Source organism: Sphaerodactylus townsendi, linkage group LG07 (genome assembly GCF_021028975.2).
Source record: "Sphaerodactylus townsendi isolate TG3544 linkage group LG07, MPM_Stown_v2.3, whole genome shotgun sequence".
NCBI classification, from domain to species: domain Eukaryota; kingdom Metazoa; phylum Chordata; class Lepidosauria; order Squamata; family Sphaerodactylidae; genus Sphaerodactylus; species Sphaerodactylus townsendi.
The window spans coordinates 3,226,537-3,246,901 of NC_059431.1; the positions used below are offsets into that span (position 1 = coordinate 3,226,537).

The 20,365-nt window shown below is 56.6% G+C and overlaps 1 protein-coding gene across 1 annotated transcript in view; it reads right to left on the minus strand.

The window, feature by feature from the left end:
- Positions 1–315: 315 nt before the first annotated feature.
- PHF24 (PHD finger protein 24) overlaps positions 316–20,365 on the minus strand; it is a 32,730-nt gene continuing 12,680 nt past the window's right edge. Inside the window, exons 2-9 of the mRNA XM_048504199.1 lie at positions 14,260–14,648; positions 12,195–12,264; positions 12,071–12,153; positions 10,506–10,584; positions 9,501–9,703; positions 7,864–8,030; positions 6,684–6,791; positions 316–3,589 (exon numbers count right to left, since the gene is read on the minus strand). Of these exons, the coding sequence (XP_048360156.1) occupies positions 3,490–3,589; positions 6,684–6,791; positions 7,864–8,030; positions 9,501–9,703; positions 10,506–10,584; positions 12,071–12,153; positions 12,195–12,264; positions 14,260–14,646 (1,197 nt within the window). The 5' untranslated portion in view covers positions 14,647–14,648 and the 3' untranslated portion in view covers positions 316–3,489. The remainder of the gene's footprint in view (positions 3,590–6,683; positions 6,792–7,863; positions 8,031–9,500; positions 9,704–10,505; positions 10,585–12,070; positions 12,154–12,194; positions 12,265–14,259; positions 14,649–20,365) is intronic.

Sequence of the window (20,365 nt, forward strand, 5' to 3'; positions counted from 1 at the left end):
TCTCCCACCCTGGACACTCCACAGATATATATTCTCCACTTGCTTTACTACCATCAGATCCTCTGAAGATGCTGCCAGCCACAGATGCAGGCGAAACGTCAGGAGAGAATGCTACTGGAACACGGCCATGCAGCCCGGAAGCCCCACAACACCCCAAATAACACAATCTTCAGTGAGCCACTTTGGAACGTGCCAAAACCTCTGAAGCTGCTCAGCTGGAAGGTGGGATCGTTTTTGGGGAGGGAGGGGGGAAACTTTGTGCCAATCTTGGTTCCTCCCCTGCAGCTCAATAAATCATGCCAAAACAAGACACAGTTAATTTACATCATTTATTCAGATCACAGCATTTGGGTGACCTTGGCTCAGAACTTGGCCCGAGCAGCTGGGGATGTGTGTTTGTGGCCCGGGGGGGGGGGTCTCCTCAATCTTGCCCCCGAGTGTTTCCCTCTCTTCAGGGTCCTGCAAAACCCCCCTCAAGGGTCTCTCATAGAAATGAGAGTTTTGAAGTCAAGTCAGAAAGTCTCGAAGGGTCCTGAGCCGCAGATGGTTTTGCTGACTTGGTGAGTTTTGTTCCAGAAGACCGAGGAGACTCCCTGCTTTTGAGCCATGAAGTGGGCAACCAGAGGCTGGCCCAAGACCCCAACATCCCCACTGGTGGTTCCAACCCCCCCCCCCCAGCTGTTTCTCCCTCCACTCGGGACAGGGGCCGGCCTTGACTGGGCGTGGAGACAGAAGGGGGAGGCGGGTGGTGGGTTTCTTCTCCCTCTGTGAATATGAATGGATTCCCAGCTGCACTGCAGAAAGAAATGGGCAGCTCCAGGCTGGGGGGGGGGGGGTTGAGGCAATCCTTCCCCATCTGGGCTCTTGGCCCCCTGATTTAAGAGACCTAGTAGCACGTGAAGCCGGAACCCCCTGTGTGAGCAGGCCTGGCTTCTGCAGAGGTGGGGAAAGATCGGAGTTGGGGGGCACCTCCGGAAGCAGAAGAGTGTTTGCCAAAGGGAGGAGAGACTCCTCACCCCCTGCTGCAAGGGAAGCCCCATCAGCACGTCACCCCGTTCTCCTGCTGTCCCTTTTACCCACCATATAACACCCAGCGTTGGCCAGGATGCCCACGAACACACAAGAAGTTGCCTTCTGATGAACCAGAGCTCCGACTTGTGACCTCCTGCAAGCCAGGCAGATATTCTCCCACTCGGCCACCACAGCTCCTCCTCCTCTTGCTCTTCCCGCAGAAGGAGAGAAACAGTTTGCCCACCCCCCAAGAAGTAGGCTTCGCCCAATGAGAGGAAGAGCTGCCCTCCCAGGAGCAAACTGAATTGGCAGTCGGCGGCAGCATCCATCTCAGGGCAGCCTGCGGGTTTCAGCAGCGCTTGGGAGACGTGCTGCCGGAACGGCCCAGAAGAACGAAGCCGGTGGTACAGAGCTGTGGCACAGCGGAAGAACGGACGCTGGGCTTGCTTGGGGCTCAGCATCAGCGGGCAGCCTCATAGCTCCCTCGAGGCACAGGAGTGACAGGGCGGTCTCTGTCACTGGCAGTCGGTCGGGAGCCTTGGGACTGCCCAGGCCTGGGAGACGTGGGCACCAGGCCTTCTGCCCTGGCCAGCTGCCCCCTCTTCATGCTTCAGAAGCCAGCATTGGGGCCCAGATGGAGCCTGCCCACCCTAGGTTTCCACTGGTGCACAGATGCCCAGGGGCTCAGCCAGACTGTGGGAGTGCCACCTTCCCTTCCCAGCTTAGCTTGGTGGCACTGATGGCTTCTTTAATGCATGCGTGCCAGTTAACCGTGCCTTATAACGTGCCCCTGAAGTCCAGATAAAACAGGGCAAGGCAAGGCAGGGCAGGGGGCAAAGACTCCTCCTGGGTCTCGAGCAGAGAGCGGGCAGAGAAGGTCAACCTGGGGGTGGGGGCAAGCAGAAGTTCAAACCAGGGGACGGTTAGCAGAAGGGGTCATGCCTGGGGGGAGGGGTGACCCTCACACACCATCCCTTTCTCCTAGTGCCCATCAGGGCTTTGGCCTCATTGAGTGACTCTGTCCAGTCCCCCCCCCCCCAGGCAGGATCCCTGGCAGCTGAGGGGCTTGTGAACTGACCCATCGCCATGGACAGAGCCCAGTCCTGCTGGCCACCATCAGGTGCTGGAGCCAAGGAACGGGCGGGACGACTCTCCTTCTTGGCTCCCTGGAGGCGTCTGCTTGACCGGAGAGAAGTGGGGGGCAGATGTGGATGGACCCAGCTGAGGATGGCTCTGCAAAGACCACCCGGGTATTGCGATCTCTGCGCGTTCAGCCGGGAGGTGGCCAGGAATGGGAAGGATGCCCTTGTCCCTCGTGACGGGCTGAGTGGCTGCCCTCTGTCCTGCGAAGCGGGGGAAAGAATGGAAGTGGCGGCTGACGGTCCACACCCTCTCTGGCTGGGGCTGCTCGCTGGAGCTTTTAAAGGGAAGAGAGGAATATGGCTCAACACGGCAGAGTGCCGGAGGAGGGGGCGCCCTTGCAAATAGCCGCAGAAAGGGGCTCCCCAGCCCCTCTGCCCCAGCCCCCAGGATGGCCCTCGGACTTTTGGACACCAGGAGCTGCCTCATACTGAATTAGCCCCCCCTGCCCCCCCCCGGTCCCTCAAGGTCAGTCTTGTCTACTCCGGTTGGCAGTGGCTCTCCGCGATCTTTTGCATCACCTGCTGCCTGGTCCTATTAATTACAGCTGCTGCCTGGGATTGAACCGGGCACCTCCTGCAGGCCAAGGGGAGTCTCTGCCCCTGAGCCGCCGCCGCCGCTCCGGGCCCATTCGCTCCTGGGCCTTGTTGTGAGCCCATCAGTGCAAAAGGACCAGCGTCAGGGAGGAGTCACGATGGGGCACCTGGTAGTGCAGAACGTCCGTCTTTGGGCCACGATGCCCGTGTCGGCTCCTCTCGTGGCCAATAACAAACCGGAGAGTAGATGCCAGGCACGAGCCCACGGGCTGCCTCACGGGCCCTCTTTGCTACCACGTGCAGGTGGAGGCACGTCTCTTCCAGGCCAGCTGGAAGCACGGGATCGGCCGTGGGGCAAGAAGAGCAGCAGCAGCAGCAATGGCCTCTGAGGTGCGGGTGGAAGATCTGGGGCCCAGTCCCTTCGCAGCCAGCCAGGCAGGCAGGCAGGAAAAGGGCCGAGCTGGACAACGGGGGAGGGGAGCCGTCTGGATCCAGCTCGTTCTTGGAGCCAACCAAAAAGTACAGCGTGGGCAACAACCTGGGGTCCTGTCCCAGCCAAGCAGAGTCTGGCCCCTGTGCGTGTGTGTCTGCATGTGTGTGTGTGTGGGGTGTGTATGCGAGGGGGGAGGCCATCCAAGCCCTCTCCACTCCCAGGCGGGGGGGGGGGGCTGGCTTGCCTTTGGTCCACTGCCTGCCAGGCGCTGCTCGGATAAATCAAGGGGATCTGGGTACGGCTGGCACTCCCCCTCGCCCGCCCATTGCCCAGGTCCATCTGCCTTCTGCCCAGACGCCAGGGCCCCTCTTATGCCAGTGGCTTCAGATGGATGGCAGGACTGTTGGGTCGGGCAGCCAGGATGTAGATGGCGTTCTCTCTCAGGAAGGTGAGCCAGTTGACGGTTCGGCTGCAGAGAAGCGGGGGGGGGGGGGGGGGGGGAGATCAGCAAGGCATAGCTGCGGGGAGCCGGCGCCGGGGGACCCCCTCCCAAGAAGACCCCCATAGTCTGGCCATTCAGGTTAGTTCGGCTGACGGAATGCGACCGGCCCAAGGTCACCGGCGAGCTTCCATGACACAAGTGGGGGTTTAAACCCGGGCCTCACAGACACTAGTCCGGTACTCTTGCCCCCTGCACCACACTGGCTCGCGAGAGCATCTGACTGGGACGCGCAAGACCTGAAACGCCCCCCTTGTGTCGCCAGCGCCTCCCCCACCCCCGCCACACAGCCCCTGTCTGCTGCAGCCTCCAATTGCCCCCCTCCCAGACTCCCCTTCTTCAAGCCCCTCCCTGAGACTCCTCTGTGGTCAATCTCAGGTTGCCAACTCAGGGTTGGGAAACGCCTGGAGACTCGGAGGAGCACCATGGGAAGGCAGGACTCTCAGAGGGGCAGGATCCCGCAGCAGCCATTTTCTGTGTTGGCACCAGGGGCCGTCATGGTGTTGCCATGATTAAGAGCAGGTGGACACTAATCTGGAGAACCGGGTTTATTATTTCATTTTTATGACTCCCCACTCCTCCGCATGAACGGCAGACTCTTTATCTGGCAAAGTGGATCTGTTTCCCCGCTCCTCCACATGGAGCCCGACATGACCTTGGGCCAGTCACAGTTCTCTCAGAGCTCTCTCAGCCTGGCCTGTCTCACAAGGTGTCTGCCATGGGGAGAGGAGAGGGGAGGGGTCTTCTTACAGGAGGGAAAGGCAGGATATAAACCCAAACGCTCCTTCTTCAGTTGTTCTGGGGGAATGCCTGGAGGGGGGCAATCTGACCGCAGTCTACTGCCAACCGAGCTCTGCCTTCCTTTTTGGCACTGGCCAAGGGGTGCCTTGGCTCAAACGATCTCCTCTGCCCCCTAACTTGTTTCAGGGGCCGGCCCTCCTTTTGGCAAGCACTTGCTGCCACAGGAGGGGGTGATGGCCACTCACCTGGATAGCTTTAAAAGGGGCTTGGACAGATTGATGGAGGAGAAGTCGATCTGTGGCTCCCAATCTTAATCCTCCTTGATCTCAGATTGCAAATGCCTTAGCAGACCAGGTGCTCAGGAGCAGCAGCAGCAGCAGCAGGCCCTTGCTTTCACCTCCTGCAGGTGAGCTCCCAAAGGCACCTGGTGGGCCACTGCGAGTAGCAGAGGGCTGGACTAGATGGAGGCTGGTCTGATCCAGCAGGCTCGTTCTCGTGTTCTTATGTTCTTATGAGGGGGGAGGCTGCCCCTCCTTGCTGTGGCGCCATCTGCTCCCGCTCTGAGTGACAGCCGCCTGGCAGGCCTGCTCAGGGAGACATTGATGGGCAGGGCAGGCAGATGGTGGCAGAAGGGGGCCTCCCTCGCTCGGATCTTGCCGTGCCCCGCTGGTGCCCCTCCCATATATGCGGCGTGCCGGGGGGGGGAGGGCTCAGTTTCTCAATTCCCCCCACCACTCCCCAGCCGAGCCGGGTGTCATCTCCTATCCTGGGGAGACGCTGCTGGTTCATCTCGCTGCCAACGGTTGTCACGGCAACGCAGGAGCCTGATCCGAGCTCCTTAATGAGGCTGAGCGTGTCGGGAGCCATTGACACATCCCCCCCTCCCTCCCTCCGACAGTCGGGGAGCCAGAACGTGACACGGCTGCTGTGGAAACTGAGGCAGGCGTGGGCTGCGAAAGGGCCCGGGCTCTCGCAGTGAGTCATGTGTGCAGCGGAGAACAGAATCCGGACCCCCTGACCTTTCCCCACGAGAAGGATCATGCCTCTCGGGAACGCCTCCGCGGAAGATGGCAGGTGGGGGATCATATGAGAGAAGGCCCCCCCTCCCAAATACACAGAGGCGTGGGGGGAGGAAGGGTGCCTGGGACAATGCCTGCTCCGAGCACCACCCACCGATCCCATAGGAGCAGCCTGGCAGGACGGGGCTGAGGGGTGCTTGATGGTGGCCCAGCCAGGCTGCTCCTCTGGGTGGCCGAAAGAACAGCCTGGCTGGCTGCCACCGGGCACACCTTGGCCCGCAGTAGGCTTCAGCTGGCAAGGTAAGTGGGGTACAGGGGGGAATGTGGGTGTGTGTGCGTGCAATTCTCCAACACCCCACGTGACCAGCTGGCATGTGCCCGGGGACATATGACCCTACGTGTCCTTGTGTGAGCTCCGCGTCTGCAAATATACCAACATGGAGGAGAAGGACAACAGGGGGGAAGTTGTCACTGCTAATATCTATGCACGTGTCCGAAGGTGCCTTCCACTGAGTCAGGCCCTCGGTCCATCAGGTTCAGTATTGCCTACTAGGACTGGCAGCTGCAGACTCGGGCCCCAGGCAGAGAAAGGCCTTTCGCACCCCCTGCTGCCTGGTCCTTTTAACCTGGGTCCATTTGCATGCTAAGCAGATGCTCCCAGAGGTGGGATCCAGCAGGTTCTCACAGAGAGTAGGTTATTAATTATTTGTGTGTGCCGAGAGGGGGTTACTAATAGGTGATTTTGCCACATGATTTTTGCCTTAGTTACGCCCCTCCTCTCAGCAGTAGTGCGCAGGAGTCTAGCAGGAGGTGCACCGGCGTGCGTGGCAGCCTGCGCCTGCATGCATTCGTTTCCTGCCCAAGGACAGGTGCAGTGGCTGCATCCTTGCCACAGCCCCGCCCAGCAATGCCCCGCCCCTGGAATTCCCGGCCACGCCCCCATTGTACCCCGCCCACCCCATTGGCACTAAGCCACAGTTTGAATCCCACCACCATGGGAACCTGTTACTAACATTTTTGGACCCCACCACTGGCTGCCCCCCCCCCCGAGCCACAGCCCCTCCCCTTCTCATAAGCCTTGGGTGGTGTTTTAGCCTAGCTGCACCTTCCTGATGCGCTAGACTTCTACATGCAGGTTGCTTCATGTAAGGGAAGCATTTGTTTTAGCACCATAGAGTCCTGAGTGGAAGGCTCTGGACACGGGTCCTCCGCACTTGTGGGCCGGCTCTGGGGGCAAATGTGGAGCCGGGCTGGGCTGCTGATGGGGCCGAGCCAAGGCCCAGCACCTGCCGCCCCCTGCTTACCTGGGCTCCTCCGGCTCCACGCTCAGCAGCACCTTCTCCTGGCCTCTGCTGCTGGTGCTGCTGCTGCTGGCAGGGCTGTTCTCCGACATGGGGCCCACGTGGCTAATGCTGGAAGGGAGCAAGGAGGACCCAGCATCAGATCGGGCACGGGGCCAGCGAAGAAGCCTCATGCCAAGTGGGCACACACATCTCAGCATCTCGGGCGGCATCAGGAGGAGCCCCACGTGCACGGCTGCATTTCCCAGAGTGCTCTCGGGTTGGGAAATTCCTGATGGGTGTGACTTGGGGGCAGAGCCTTGGGAGGGGGTGTTTGGGGCAGGAGGAGACCTTGCCACAGAGCCCCCCCCTCCAAAGCCCCCATTTCCTCCAGGGCGACTGAGTTCTGCAGGAGGTTTGCCAGATCTGGGTGGAGAAATTCCTGGGGATTGTGGGGGTGAGGTCTGGAGTTCAGGGAGGGGGGAGGCTTCATGGGGGGGTGTCTAATGCTATAGAGTCCACCCCCCTCCTCAAATAGCCATTTGTCTTGAAATCCCAGGAAGAAGAAGAAGAGTTTGGATTGATATCCCCCCTTTCTCTCCTGCAGGAGACTCAAAGGGGCTGACAATCTCCTTGCCCTTCCCCCCTCACAACAAACACGCTGTGAGGTAGGTGGGGCTGAGAGAGCTCTGAAGAACTGTGACTAGCCCAAGGTCACCCAGCTGGTGTGTGTGGGAGTGCACAGGCTGATCTGAATTTCCCAGAGAAGCCTCCACAGCTCAGGCGGCAGAGTGGGGAATCAAACCCGGTTCCTCCAGATTAGATACTTGAGCTCTTAACCTCCTAAGCCACTGCTGCGCAGATCTTAAGAGCAGATCTCCAGGCTCCACCTGGATACTGGCAACCCTAGCTACTGGCGGCTGGGTGTGCCCCAGTGACTAGGCCTCTCCTCCAGAGGAAGACACTTGTGGAGGTGCCCCAACACTCTCGCTGCTTGGAGAAGTTGGAGAGCAACCGTAAACAAGTGCTGCAGGGTGTGCGTAGCCTGAGAGGGTCAGTGGGAGCACTCTGGGCATGCTCCGAACATCTGGGGACTGTGGGGGCCAGGAAGAGACTCCCCCCAGGTTGCGTGGGTTGGAGGGGCACCAGCCCAAGCAGTCTGTGGCTTCCCCAGGGTGGGCTGCGGCTCGGGCAGGACCCTCACCTGACGCTGCACGAGGTGGCCTCCTTGTGCCGCTTGCGGAACCAGGTGTGTTGGGTGCGCCGGCACTCCGCCTCACTGAGCAGCCCGTCCCCCTGCTGGTCCAGGGCCCGGAACGCGGCTCTCGCCCTCTCCCTCTCCTTGCCCGTCAGCAGGTGGAGCAGAGAGTTCTGTGGAGGGAAGCGGGAGGCAGGCGTGAAGGGGGCCTCTTGGCACGGACAGAGTGCCTTTTGAGCTGCATGGAGTCAAAGCCCCTCAGGGGCGGGTTTGCCAGGAGGGTTGCTGAGGAGAAGGCGCTTCTTGAGTTCAGTGTGTGTGTGTGTGTGTGTGTGTGAGTGTGTGTGTGTGTGTGTGTGTGTGTGTGTGTGTGTGTGTGTGTGTGTGAGTGTGTGTGTGTGTGTGTGTGTGTGTGTGTGTTTGTGTGTGTGTGTGTGCGGGGCGGGGGGGAATATGGGCCTGTAGGTTTTTTTCTTGCCTCTCTTGAGCAGCTGGAGAAGTGGAAGGGAACTCCTGCAGTAGCTCCGTGGCTGAGCTAGGGAGAAATGAGGCCCTGTGTCCCTCTTTGCTCTGCGGAGGCAAACTTACTGGTGGTCCCCGGCCCCTCAATGATGCCACTGGCCTCCACCCGGGCCAGGGCTTTCACTGCCCTGGCCCTGCCTGGTGGAACGCCCTCCCTCCCTCCAGCCACCAGGGCCCTGCAGCACCTCGGAGAGCTCCGCAGGGCCTGTAAAACAGAGCTGTTCCCCGGGGCCTTGGGGGGGGGGGGCTGGTCGCCTATTGCCTCCCCCCCAACGGCATCCCTCACATACCATCATAACTGGCCATCGCTATATTGCACCCAGCCCCGAGCGATAGGAGGCTTCTCTGAGTGCCATCTGATATCAGGTTTTTTCTGCCTCGTTCTGACGTTGTGTTGGATTAGCACGGTTCTAATTGTTGTAATTACATTTTTAATGGTTTTTTAATCTTCTGTACACCACCCAGAACCCTTTGAGGGTGGGTGGTGTGACACATTTAATTAATTAGTTAAAAAATAAAAGTAAGGGAAAAGACTGGACACCCCCTTCCCCCCACCCCTTTTCAGGTGGTCATCCAATCTGCCCTTGTTGGAGAGAGAATTCTGCCCAACTCAGGGGGACTTAGTTACAAATAGACAGGTGCAGGATCACACCAGAGCGAAGACTTTCCTTCCTTCCTCCCCTCCTTCCCTCAATGGGGTCCCAAGGCGGCTTCCATAATTCTCCTCCCCTCTATCTTAGCCTCACCAACAACCTTGTGAAGTAGATCAGGCTGAGACTGTGAGTGCGTGGCTCCAGGCCACCCAGCAGGTTTTGTGGTGGGGGGTGGTGGTGGTAACTTGGGCCTCCAAGCTCCCCGTGTCATCTGAGCCACTCAACCTCACTGGCTCTCTTAAGAGCAGGTGCTTTTGTTCCCAAGACTTCTGAAAAGGCCGGTGCTGGAGCTCCCCAGAGGCCCCTTCCTGCAAACAGCAGCCTCCGTCGGATCGGGCCAGTGCTGGCCACGTGTGGCTGACCTGGGGAAATGCCTTCTGCAGGGTGGCAAGGAAGCAGGACGGGGACATACCCACAATGCACCAGCTCCTCACGCCACTGACCTCTCCCAGCCCCCTGGGGAGGTACCTGCGTGCGGGTCCTCTGGAGCAGCAAGATGGACTCGTGGGAGAGGAAATCTGCCCACTCGACGTGCCCCGTCTTCTCGGGGTCCAGGGCGGCAAACTGCAGGGCGTCGCGCTCCTCCTGCTCCTCGCTGTGGTTCTGAACGCCCTCCTGTTGGCTCGCCAAGCGCTTGTAGCTCAGGAAGTCCTCCAGGCTCAGCTGACTCTCTGTGGAGCCACCAAAGGGGCAGTGCCAACAGTGTGTGCCAGTGTGCCGGCACCAGTCGGGCCCTGGGCTCCCCTCACCCCCAGGGGACAGGCCAGGGGGCACAGGAGGGCCTGGCCCAGTGGCCAAGTGCCCCCCACCCTAGCTTTTCCATTATTGCTACCAGGGCTGGTTCCAGGTTTTGGGGGCCCTGGGCAGACAGTGCCCAGCCCCACATCTGCTCACCACAAAGCACCCCATTCTCCCTTTTCAATACTCCAGCCTGCCTGCCCCACACCTGTCTGTGCTTCCTTCTTGCAACCACCTGGTCACTGTCTGCCCTACACACTGGCGGGATTCAAATCATTTAACAACTGGTTGTTTACAAGCACCGTTTTAACAACTGGTTCTGCCGAAGTGGTGCGAACCGGCTGAATCCCACCGCTGGCCCTACTGTCGCCCCCCCCCCCAGCATGCTGGCACATACAACTGGACATTCTGAGGCCGCAGCCACCAGGAATGCTGCCCCTGGACATGCCCCCCCTGGCTCTGCTCCAGCAATGATAACCAGCAGGACGCACAGGTTGTGGAGCGGTCCAAGTAAACAGGATGAGGAAGGACATGCAGACGGCTGGCAGAGAAGGTGCATGTGGGGAAATCAGTGGCCGTGGCCTCCACCAGACACTGTGGGCCCTGCCTTGGAGGATGCCATTGCTGGCCCTGGCTGGTACCTCTCAAGGGGACTAGGGTGTGGTCTGGATCGGGGCCCTGCTCCTGGAGGGAGACCGTTGGTGGGGGAAGGGCCGTGCCTTGCCAGGGGCTTACCTGGGCTGACCTTGCTTTGCTTGAAAGATTCGGCCAGGAGGCCCATCTCTTCCTCAGTGAGGAGAAGGTTGAGGTTGTCCTGGGGTTGGGGGAGGGAGAAGAAAAGGACCGGCGTCATTCACCTTCTTTAGGAACCTGGAAACCAAGCAAGGGCGGACCCCAGCCCAGGTTTAAGGATGCAGAGGGGCCTCACGGCCTCCTTGGCCACCTGCAAAAGGACCCAGTTTCTCCCACGCCTCTAAATTAAGGTGACCAGATGGTCACCTTTGTAAACTGGGACGGGCGGGTAGGCGGGTGGCCATGCATGTGACAGGAGGCTGAGGAAATGGGAGGACACTTGCCAGCTGAGGCGGGAAGCCAAGGGAGCACGTTTCCACGCCCTGGCAGAGGTAGCGGGAAGGCACCCCAGAAGGCCGTGCTCCTGCGGTCGCATGCATGGGAGGCTGCCGCACTGCCTTGCGCCCCAGAAGGCAGTGCGGCAACCTGCCAAAAATTGGGACACTTCAAAAAACCTGCGGGACGCGGGACAAATTGTTTTAAGGCGGGACTGTCCCACCAAAAGCAGGACGTCTGGTCAGCCTACTCTAAATCAAACAATATCCAGCACTGGAAATGCTGTCAGAGGTCCAGAGAAGGGGAACAAACACTTGTCAGGAAGTCAAAATCAGGAGAACTTGTCGGAAGGACGGGAGCAGTTTCCTGACCAGCCTCCATGTTATGGCCAGCGGAGGCTGCCACGTGAAAATATTATGGGTCTTGCATGATTGGTATTTTTCTCTCAAGAAGTACAGGGGGCCTCGCCAGCCCCCTCTGGGCGTGGCTGACCGTCTGCGAGGCTGTCAGGAGTCCATCCTGTCTGCTGGAAACGGCTTTTGTTTCCCAAGCGGCAGCTGCAGGTTGCAGCAGGACTCCACATCCCGAGCCTGACATCAGAGACCGCATTTGCTCTGAAGAATGACACAGAATGACCACCCCCACACCGTGGGCTCTTCTCCTGCCGTGGCTGTGAGGAGGGTCTGTGCAGAGCTCCTTCCTGCAGAGTATTTGCAGCCATGTGCAAAGACCCCCCCCCCGCTCAGTTCAGCCAGGGGACAGGCAAGCTAGACCCCCCCCGCCACTGCTAGAGCGGGGCTGGTGGATGAAGGTCACTTTCTCAAGAGATGCTTCAGAGGCCAGAAATCTTGGCCAAAGAGAGACCCACTGACCACGGCCACAGGAAGGAGGTATCTTCTGGTGCCCATGTTTTCGAGGTCCTCGTTGCCCTGGGTTCCCTGTTGTTCTAGGTTGGGCCTTGCCCTGACCCCAGGAGAGCCTTCCCCCTCTGGCAAAAAGGGGTGATTCAAGGAGCCTGGCCATTCACACACGTATTTAAATGGAAGGGCCCTGCCTCTTGGAACAACGGTGGTGGCACGACGCCCGGCATCAAGCCTACTTGACGAGTCCCCTCCCTGCTGCAGCCTCGACGGTGAAAACACCCACCCCGGGCAGTGCCCCCCTTTTGCCCAGGAGAGACTGTCCCTCCAGAGGGCAGCTGCTCCCCCACCCGCCACGCCCCCACATCTCACACAGCGGTAGCAGCTCCAGCCGATCTCGGTGTGGGCGGCTTCAATGAGCTCGCCGCCTTTCTCCTGGGGCAGGAAGCCCATCTCTGGCATGAGCAGCCATAGAGTATTGAATGAGCTGCAGCACCGCTGAGGCAGGGGAAGAGGCTCTCGGCCGTCCACACCTCACACACGTCGCACATCTCGTCATTGGTCACCTGCAAGAGACCGGATTGGGGAGCGGGTTCAGGGGGGCAAGAAATGGCAGCCCCCAGCCCACCATCCGAGCTCCTCCTTGGGGGGACAAGGCAGGCTGGGAAATTTCCCCACAGGGATTTTCCTCCTATTGGAAAGAGAGCAGCAGTGGCGTAGGAGGTTAAGAGCTCGTGTATCTAATCTGGAGGAACCGGGTTTGATTCCCCGCTCTGCCGCCTGAGCTGTGGAGGCTTATCTGGGGAATTCAGATTAGCCTGTGCACTCCCACACACACCAGCTGGGTGACCTTGGGCTAGTCACAGCTTCTCGGAGCTCTCTCAGCCCCACCCACCTCACAGGGTGTTTGTTGTGAGGGGGGAAGGGCAAGGAGATTGTAAGCCCCTTTGAGTCTCCTGCAGGAGAGAAAGGGGGGATATAAATCCAAACTCCTCCTCCTCCTCCTCCTCCTCCTCCTCCTCCTCCTCTTCTCTCTCTCTCTCTCTCTCTCTCTCTCTCTCTCTCTCTCTCTCTCTTTCGGTCACCCACGCCTTCTTGCTTTTTCTTAATGAAGGTTCCCTTTAGTTTCCTGTTTGTGGGCCCAAGTTGGTGATATCAGGTAGACACCAAAGGAGAGTGGCCTGGCCTGGAGGGAGCCTGGGGTCTGTGGGTGCCGCCCTGCTTTCAAAGGCAGAAGAAGAGAGTTTTGGATTTATATCCCCCCTTTCTCTCCTGCAGGAAGTCTCAAAGCAGCTGACAAACTCCTTTCCCTTTCCCTCCCCACAATAGACACCTCGTGAGGTCAGTGGGGCTGGGAGAGTTCAGAGAGAACTGTGACTGGTCCAAGATCACCCAGCAGGCTTCATGTGCAGGAGTGGGGAATCAAACCCACTTCTCCAGATTAGAGTCCACCACGCTTAACCACTTCATCTAACTGGCTCTGAAAATAGTCCTTATGTTTTGACTCTGAGTTCGAGGGAGACCCCAGCTGACCTGTCCTTTCCTTCAAGATCAAGAAAGCCTGAAGCAGATTCCTGAAGCAGAGACACATCTCTTAAACGTATGGTTTGAGCCTGCCCAGTTACTTAGTCTCCTTGGGAGGAAGTCATTACTCACATCCGTTTTCTATTAGAATATTAATTCATCTTTGGGGATCCTTATATAACTTTTAAACTATTTGCCTGTCTCCTGGAGGCTGAGGGTCAATGAACACAGACCGCCCCCGCAGCCTTACTGTTGCTGACAGGCTTACATGACAGCACTGGAGAGATGAATGCCCAGTTCCCATAACCCTCATCAACATTTCAACACATATCCAGTTCTGGGCTCCACAATTCAAGAGGGGTATTGACAAGCTCCAGTGGGTCCAGAGGAGGGTGACGAAAATGGTCAAAGGTCTGGAGTCCACGCCCCTAGGAGGAGAGACTTGGGGAGCTTGGTTGGGCAAAGAGAAGGTGAAAAGGTGACACGATAGCTATGTTTAGATATTTGAAGGGATGTCATGTTGGTGAGGGAGCAAGCTTGCTTTCTGCTGCTCCAGAGACCAGGAGTCATGGGTTCAAGGTGCAGGAAAAGAGATTCCACCTAAACATCAGGAAAAACGTCCTGACCGTCAGGGCTGTTGGACAGTGGAATGCACTGCCTCGGAGAGTTGTGGAGTCTCCTTCTCTGGAGGTTTTTTAGGAGAGGCTGGGTGGCCATCTGCCAGGAGCGCTTTGATTGTGCGTTCCTGCATGGCAGGGGGTTGGACTGGATGGCCCTTGGGGTCTCTTCCAACTCTATGATTCTATACGACATATAGGTAACAATTGGATATGGACATATTTTTAGAAACCTTTTACAAAAACTCATCAGTGAACTTGTCAACATTGTTCTCACATCATGTTATATCTTCTATTTCTTTTCAGTTTGGGAGAATAACAATAGAATAAATGAATAAAATGCTGTTCCTGGGGAGCAAAACCAACAAGACTTGAGGTCCCTGCTTATCTCTCCCCCCCCGCCCCCCCGGCCAGGCCCACCTGCTCCTGCTGCTCCAGGCTGATCTGAATGGGCTCGTTGCTGTGCTTGCTCGGAGTGGGGCGGGCAAAGGCGGGTGGCATGAAGCTGCTGGCACGGTGGAACTCCTCGGGCTCCACCCCGCGCCCGTCCCGCAGGCGCTCCCAGGCCGCTCTTCGGGCCCTCCTGTCCTCCTGCTGGCTGGGGCCTGTCGAAGAGACCCCTTCCGCCTCCTCCTCTCGCAGTTCTTGCACCGTGTCCTCCAAGGTCCCCCGCCGGCTGCTCACAGCGACTTCGGACTTGCGCTTGGCAGCAGGCCGATCGCGCAACCCGTCCTTGAAGGCTGAGACCGCCAGGCTCACCTTCTGCACCTGCTCCACGGTCTGGCGCTTGGACATCAGCACCCCCATGGCTGCGGGGAAGAAGAAGGGAGAAATGGGGTGGAGAAGCAGAGGCCGGGGGCCCTGGCATGCAGCCAACTCTTGGGAGATAGGGAGGCCAGCATGGCTAAACATCTGCTGAGGCCCACAGCGCCCCCCTCCCTGCCACTGGGCAGTTCACCCACTCCTGCCAAGAACAACAGCCTGCCAAGGAAGCCTTTGCAACTTTCAACAGCCTTTGGGGGCAAGTTCCGATTTCCTTGTAGGCAGAGCGCTGGGGGGGGGGGGGGCACAGGGTGACTTGTCTGTGTTCCTTGCCAGAGACAGCAGGGCTTCAAGGAGCACAATCGTGTCTCAAAAAGGACTTTGCAGAACGGGAGGGGGGGGGGGATCAAGAAGAGGCAAGATGGTTAATGGGTTGGAACATCCTTCCTGCATCGAAAGGCTGGAGTCTGAGACCTTTCGGTTAGAAAAGAGACAACTGATATACAGCAAGGATATACTGCAGGCAGCTGCAGTCTACAATGGAGGGGCTGCAGAGGGGCTTTGATTTAGAATTAGAGGGAGAAGAGGAGTTTGGATTTATATCCCCCTTCCTCTCCTGTAAGGGGCCAAAACTCTCGATTCCCTTCCCCCCCGCACAGCAAACACCCTGTGAGGTGGGTAAGGATGAGAGAGCTCTGAAGAACTGTGACTAGCCCAAGGTGGTCTTAATCCACAGGTGCCCCTGGAACCCCCTGAAGAGCACCCTCAGGTGTAGAAGGAGTTGGTGGATTTTCAAAAATCTTGGTGGGGAGGGAGGGGGGAGACCCCGGGGGAAAATGCCAAGATTGTACCTATTAAAAAAAGAGGAAAAAGATGATCCAGGAAATTATTGGCTGCTGAGTTTGGTGCTGATTTCTCCTTCTCCCATAATACCAGAACAATCAAGTTGATGAGCAATAGAAGGCAAACCAAAGGAAGTACTTCTTGACACAGCATGTAATTAAAATGTGGGATTCGCTGCCGGAGGGTAGAGTGACAGCCACAGGCGCAGGCGGTCTCAAAAGGGGACTAGACAGATTCCCGGAGAAGGAGAAATGGGGAGGCAGCCAGCGAAGAGGTCATTTCTCTACTCTGTCCCCAATCGGGACCCCAAGAAGCATACGTTGCTCTCCTCCATTTTGCCCTTGCAACCGTCTTACGAGGTCATCTAGGTGAGGAGGGCGTGTGACTGGCCCGAGGTCACCCATCCAGTTTCCATGGCAGAGTGGGCAATTTGATCCTGGGTCATAAGAACATAAGAACAAGCCAGCTGGATCAGACCAGAGTCCATCTAGTCCAGCTCTCTGCTACTCGCAGGGGCCCACCAGGTGCCTTTGGGAGCTCACAGGCAGGAGGTGAAAGCAATGGCCTTAAGAACATAAGAAAGAGCCTGCTGGATCAGACCAGAGTCCATCTAGTCCAGCCCTCTGCTACTCGCAGTGGCCCACCAAGTGCCTTTGGGAGCTCACAGGCAGGATGTGAAAGCAATGGCCTTCTGTGGCTGTTGCTCCAGAGCACCTGGACTGTTAAGGCATTTGCAATCTCAGATCAAAGAGGATCAAGACTGGTAGCCATAAATCGACTTCTCCTCCATAAATCTGTCCAAGCCCCTTTTAAAGCTATCCAGGTTAGTGGCCATCACCACCTCCTGTGGCAGCATATTCCAAACACCAATCACACGTTGCGTGAAGAAGTGTTTCCTTTTATTAGTCTTAATCCCCCCCCCCCCAGCATTTTCAATGGATGCCCCCTGGTTCTAGTATTGTGAGAAAATACTAGGGTCCTCCAGATCCTAGCCCAGCATCCTAACAAATGTCCCACCCTGGCTAACACAGCTCCAGACCTGGAACTCCTTCCTAGGTTTAGCATCTCTTAGCATCTCTAGTGGTCAGGGAGGCTGGAAGAATGTCTGTTAGCGGAGGGACTTGACTGCATGGCTGGGCTGGAAACGTCTCTCCTTTGCCAGACGTCTGCTGCTCAGATGGCATCTCCTGCCCCAACGTGCCCTCCTCAGTTCTGGGCCTGGGCTCTGCAGAGAGCTGCCTCCTTGGCCTGTACAATAGTTTTGTCTCTCTGGGGCTGGTACCAGGTTGGGCAGACCCTGGGCATCTTGAGCAAACTGACCCCTGGTATATCCACACCCAATACACATACACCCAGAGGTGGGGTCCAGCAGGTTCTCACCAGTTCCTGAGAGTGGGTTACTAATTATTTGTGTGTGCCGAGAGGGGGTTACTAATTGGGTCTGCTTTTCCGTTAGAAATTCCATTAGGTCCAAAAATCATGAAGTCCTGTTGTTTCCTATGTGGCTGGTTAGCGAAGGTAGAAAACGGGATCATTCTCCCTGTTGGGCTGTTTTAAAAACATGTTTTAGAAATAGGGTAAAGTTCCTTGTTTAGAAAAGTCTCCTTCTTTTGATTTCTAAAAACAAAATTAAGTAAGTATTTGACAGGCAGTCAATAAGAGGAGAAGTGGTTGTTTCTGTTGGCAGCAGACGATAGGACTTGCTAGAATGAGTTTAAATTATGGACAGAAAGATACCAGCTGGAAATTAGGAACTTTTTTTTTACAGTAAAAGTTTTTTACAGTAACAGAGAAATTATTACTGCCCCGCCCCCGGAATGCCCGGCCACGCCCCCATCACGCCCCACCCAGCCCCATTGGCGCTATGCCACCGTTTGAATCCCACCACCATGGGAACCTGTTACTAAAATTTTTGGATCCCACCATTGCATACACCCCTCCTCTCGGAGGAGGAAACAGGGATTTCAAGGCAAGAGGTGTTTAGATGCAGTTTGCCATTCTCTGCCTCTGCACAGCAGCCCTGGACCCCTTGGTGGTCTCCCATCCAAATATTAACCAGGGCTGACCCTGTTTAGCTTCTGAAAACTGACCAAATCGGGCTAGCCTGGGCCATTAACCCCTTCTTCCTTGAGCTGGGGCTCTGATGAGCGCCCACCTCCACCCTTTCAATCAGCTCTTTGCTCTTTGGCTCCCCCCCCCCGCTTCTCACCCCCCAACTCTTTCCTGTCCTCTCTAGCTGCCTCCCACCTGCCTCCCCTTTAAAGATTCCTCCACAGCTCCTTCCTGTAGCAGCTGCGTGTCAAATTGATCTGGTCTCGCTTGCCAGGAAGCAGCGGGCAGATTAGAAATGGACGTGGCTTAGCTAGCCACCAAGAGGGGAATTGGGACTGCAGAGATCCCTGGTGCCTTTCATGACTCAGGAGTGTGTGTGTTGCTGATTTCCTGTGTCAACACAATCCTTGTGGCCCCTGCTCCCCCCTGAGCACGCAGGCAGGCAGGCAGACTTGCACCGACACAACGGCTGGCCGGCCCCACTTAGCGTTGGTCTGGTGCACACACAGAAAGTTCCCTTGGGGGCTGAGCAGCTTGTACGAGACACCCCTCCCCCACTTGGCACCGATTCTGTCCTCCTTTGCGAGCTCACTTGCATCTGGGTGTTATTGATTCCGTCTCCTGTTGCCAGGGAAACCTAGGAGCCCACCCCCGGGATTTGGCAGGTGAACCATTTGTAAGCGCTCGTCTCTGCTAAAAACTATATCACCCCCTCCCAATTTGTTGTTATTATTGACAGCTGATGCCCGTTATTGATCGCTGGCAGCGAAAGTCTTGCCTGATGCGGCAACACGGCTCCGTCTGCTGGTTTTCCACCTGCCCCAAACAGAATAGTTTTCCAAAGGCAGCCAATGGCTGTCTGCAAAGGTCACGGCCACCAGAGGCGTACCTAGGCAAACTGGAGCCCTGGGCAAAACCTGAGTTTGATGCCCCCCCTCATGGGCGGCCACCCGCCCCCACCGTGACCAAACAATGATTTTTTCCACCAGGTCGTTTCAAAGTTACCATCACATTGTAGAACATCCCCCAACTCACAAATCTGAACACAGCAATGGGCCATGCCACACAGCAGAAATAATTTTTGGAAAATGTTTTCAAAATGTTTTATTACTGTTATGAAAGCATTTTATGGTGTTGTACCCAGTCCCCCCAATTGGGGGAAACAGCATCACTTTCAATGTTATTTAAACTGGGGACCCCAGATTCTCCCTTTAAGGTGGATTTAAAAGCATAATCTGGGCTCCCTAGTTTAAACAAGTGATGCTGGAATCCACCCCACAAACAGCATCATTTTCAATGGTGTTTAAACTAGGGAGCCCAGATTCTCCTTAAAGGGAGAATCTGGGGTCCCAAGTTTAAACAACATTGAAAGTGATGCTATTTTGGGGTGGATTCTCCCCCACCCTGAAACAGCATCCCTTTCAATGTTAAAACTGGGGACCTCAGATTCTCCCTTTAAATCCATGCCAAAGGGGATGGATTTAATAATATTAATAATAATAATAATAATAACCTTTATTAGGCATTGAGAGAATAAAAGAAAGAAAGAAAACAAGAATTGGCAGGAAGGGAGTGGATTTAAAAAGAGAATCTGGGGAAATTTATGGAGTGCCTGTTGTCAGGGGTGCAATTATTAAGATAGCAGCACCAAAATTTCAGAGTATCTTCATGAGACACTACTGATGACACCACACAGGTTTGGTGAAGTTTGGTTCAGGGGGTCCAAAGTTATGGACCCTCAAAGGTGTAGCCCCCATCTCCTATTAGCTCCCATTGGAAACCATGGGGGATGGGGTCACTCCCTTTGGGAGTCCATAACTTTGGACTCCCTAATCCAAACCTCACCAAACCCAGCTCATATCATCAGGAGAGTCTCCCAAAAAGTCCCCGAAATTTTGGTGCTGCTAGCCTAAATTCTGCACCCCCTGCAGGCCAAAAACAGAAAAAACACTGAAAATACAAAATCCCCCCAGAAACGAACCTGCAATTTTGTCGCCCACCACAAGGTGGTGCCCTGAGCAGCTGCCCACTTTGCCCAATGGGAGGAATGCCTCTGATGGCGACGGACAACAGCCACTCAGCCCCTTGGCCCATCAAGGCCAATCTTGTCTACTCGGGCTGGCAGCTGCTATCCAAGGACTCAGGCAGAGAAGGGTCTTTCACATCCTCTCCTGCCTGGAGATGCCAGGAATAGAACCTGGAACCTTCCAGATGCCAAACAGAGAGGGTCAGCCACAGATCCACAAAGCCACAGGCCCTTGGTTGCTTATCGTACCTTCTGCAGCCCAAAAAGACGAATGGAGTGGCCTGAGTGACTGGGAGGAGCAGCCGTGGAATGGGGGCCTGCCACAGGGCAGATGGCTCAGCTAGAACAGGAGGAAGCGCCAACGCCCGACAACCGTGCTGAAGAGCAGGGCACAGGCGCAGAAGCAATATTGGGCTTGTCCACGCCAGCCTCACCAGGGGCCTCCCTCTCTCCTGTGTTATGATTCTGTTAAATATCTTCTGGAAAACTGCATAGCTGCGAACGACTCATTCAAGGCCTGTGGAAGAAGCAGCCACCTGCCGCCCACTCTGCCAAGCATAAGAACATGAGAACGAGCCTGCTGACACAGACTACAGTCCATCTAGTCCAGCTCTCTGCTACTCGCAGTGGCCCACCAGGTGCCTTTGGGAGCTCACGTGCAGGATGTGAAAGCAAGGGCCTTCTGCGGCTGCTGCTGCTCCTGAGCACCTGGTCTGCTAAGGCATTTGCAACCTCAGATCAAGGAGGATCAAGATTGGGAGCCATAAATCGACTTCTCCTCCATAAATCTGTCCAAGCCCCTTTTAAAGCTCTCCAGGTGAGTGGCCATCACCACCTCCTGTG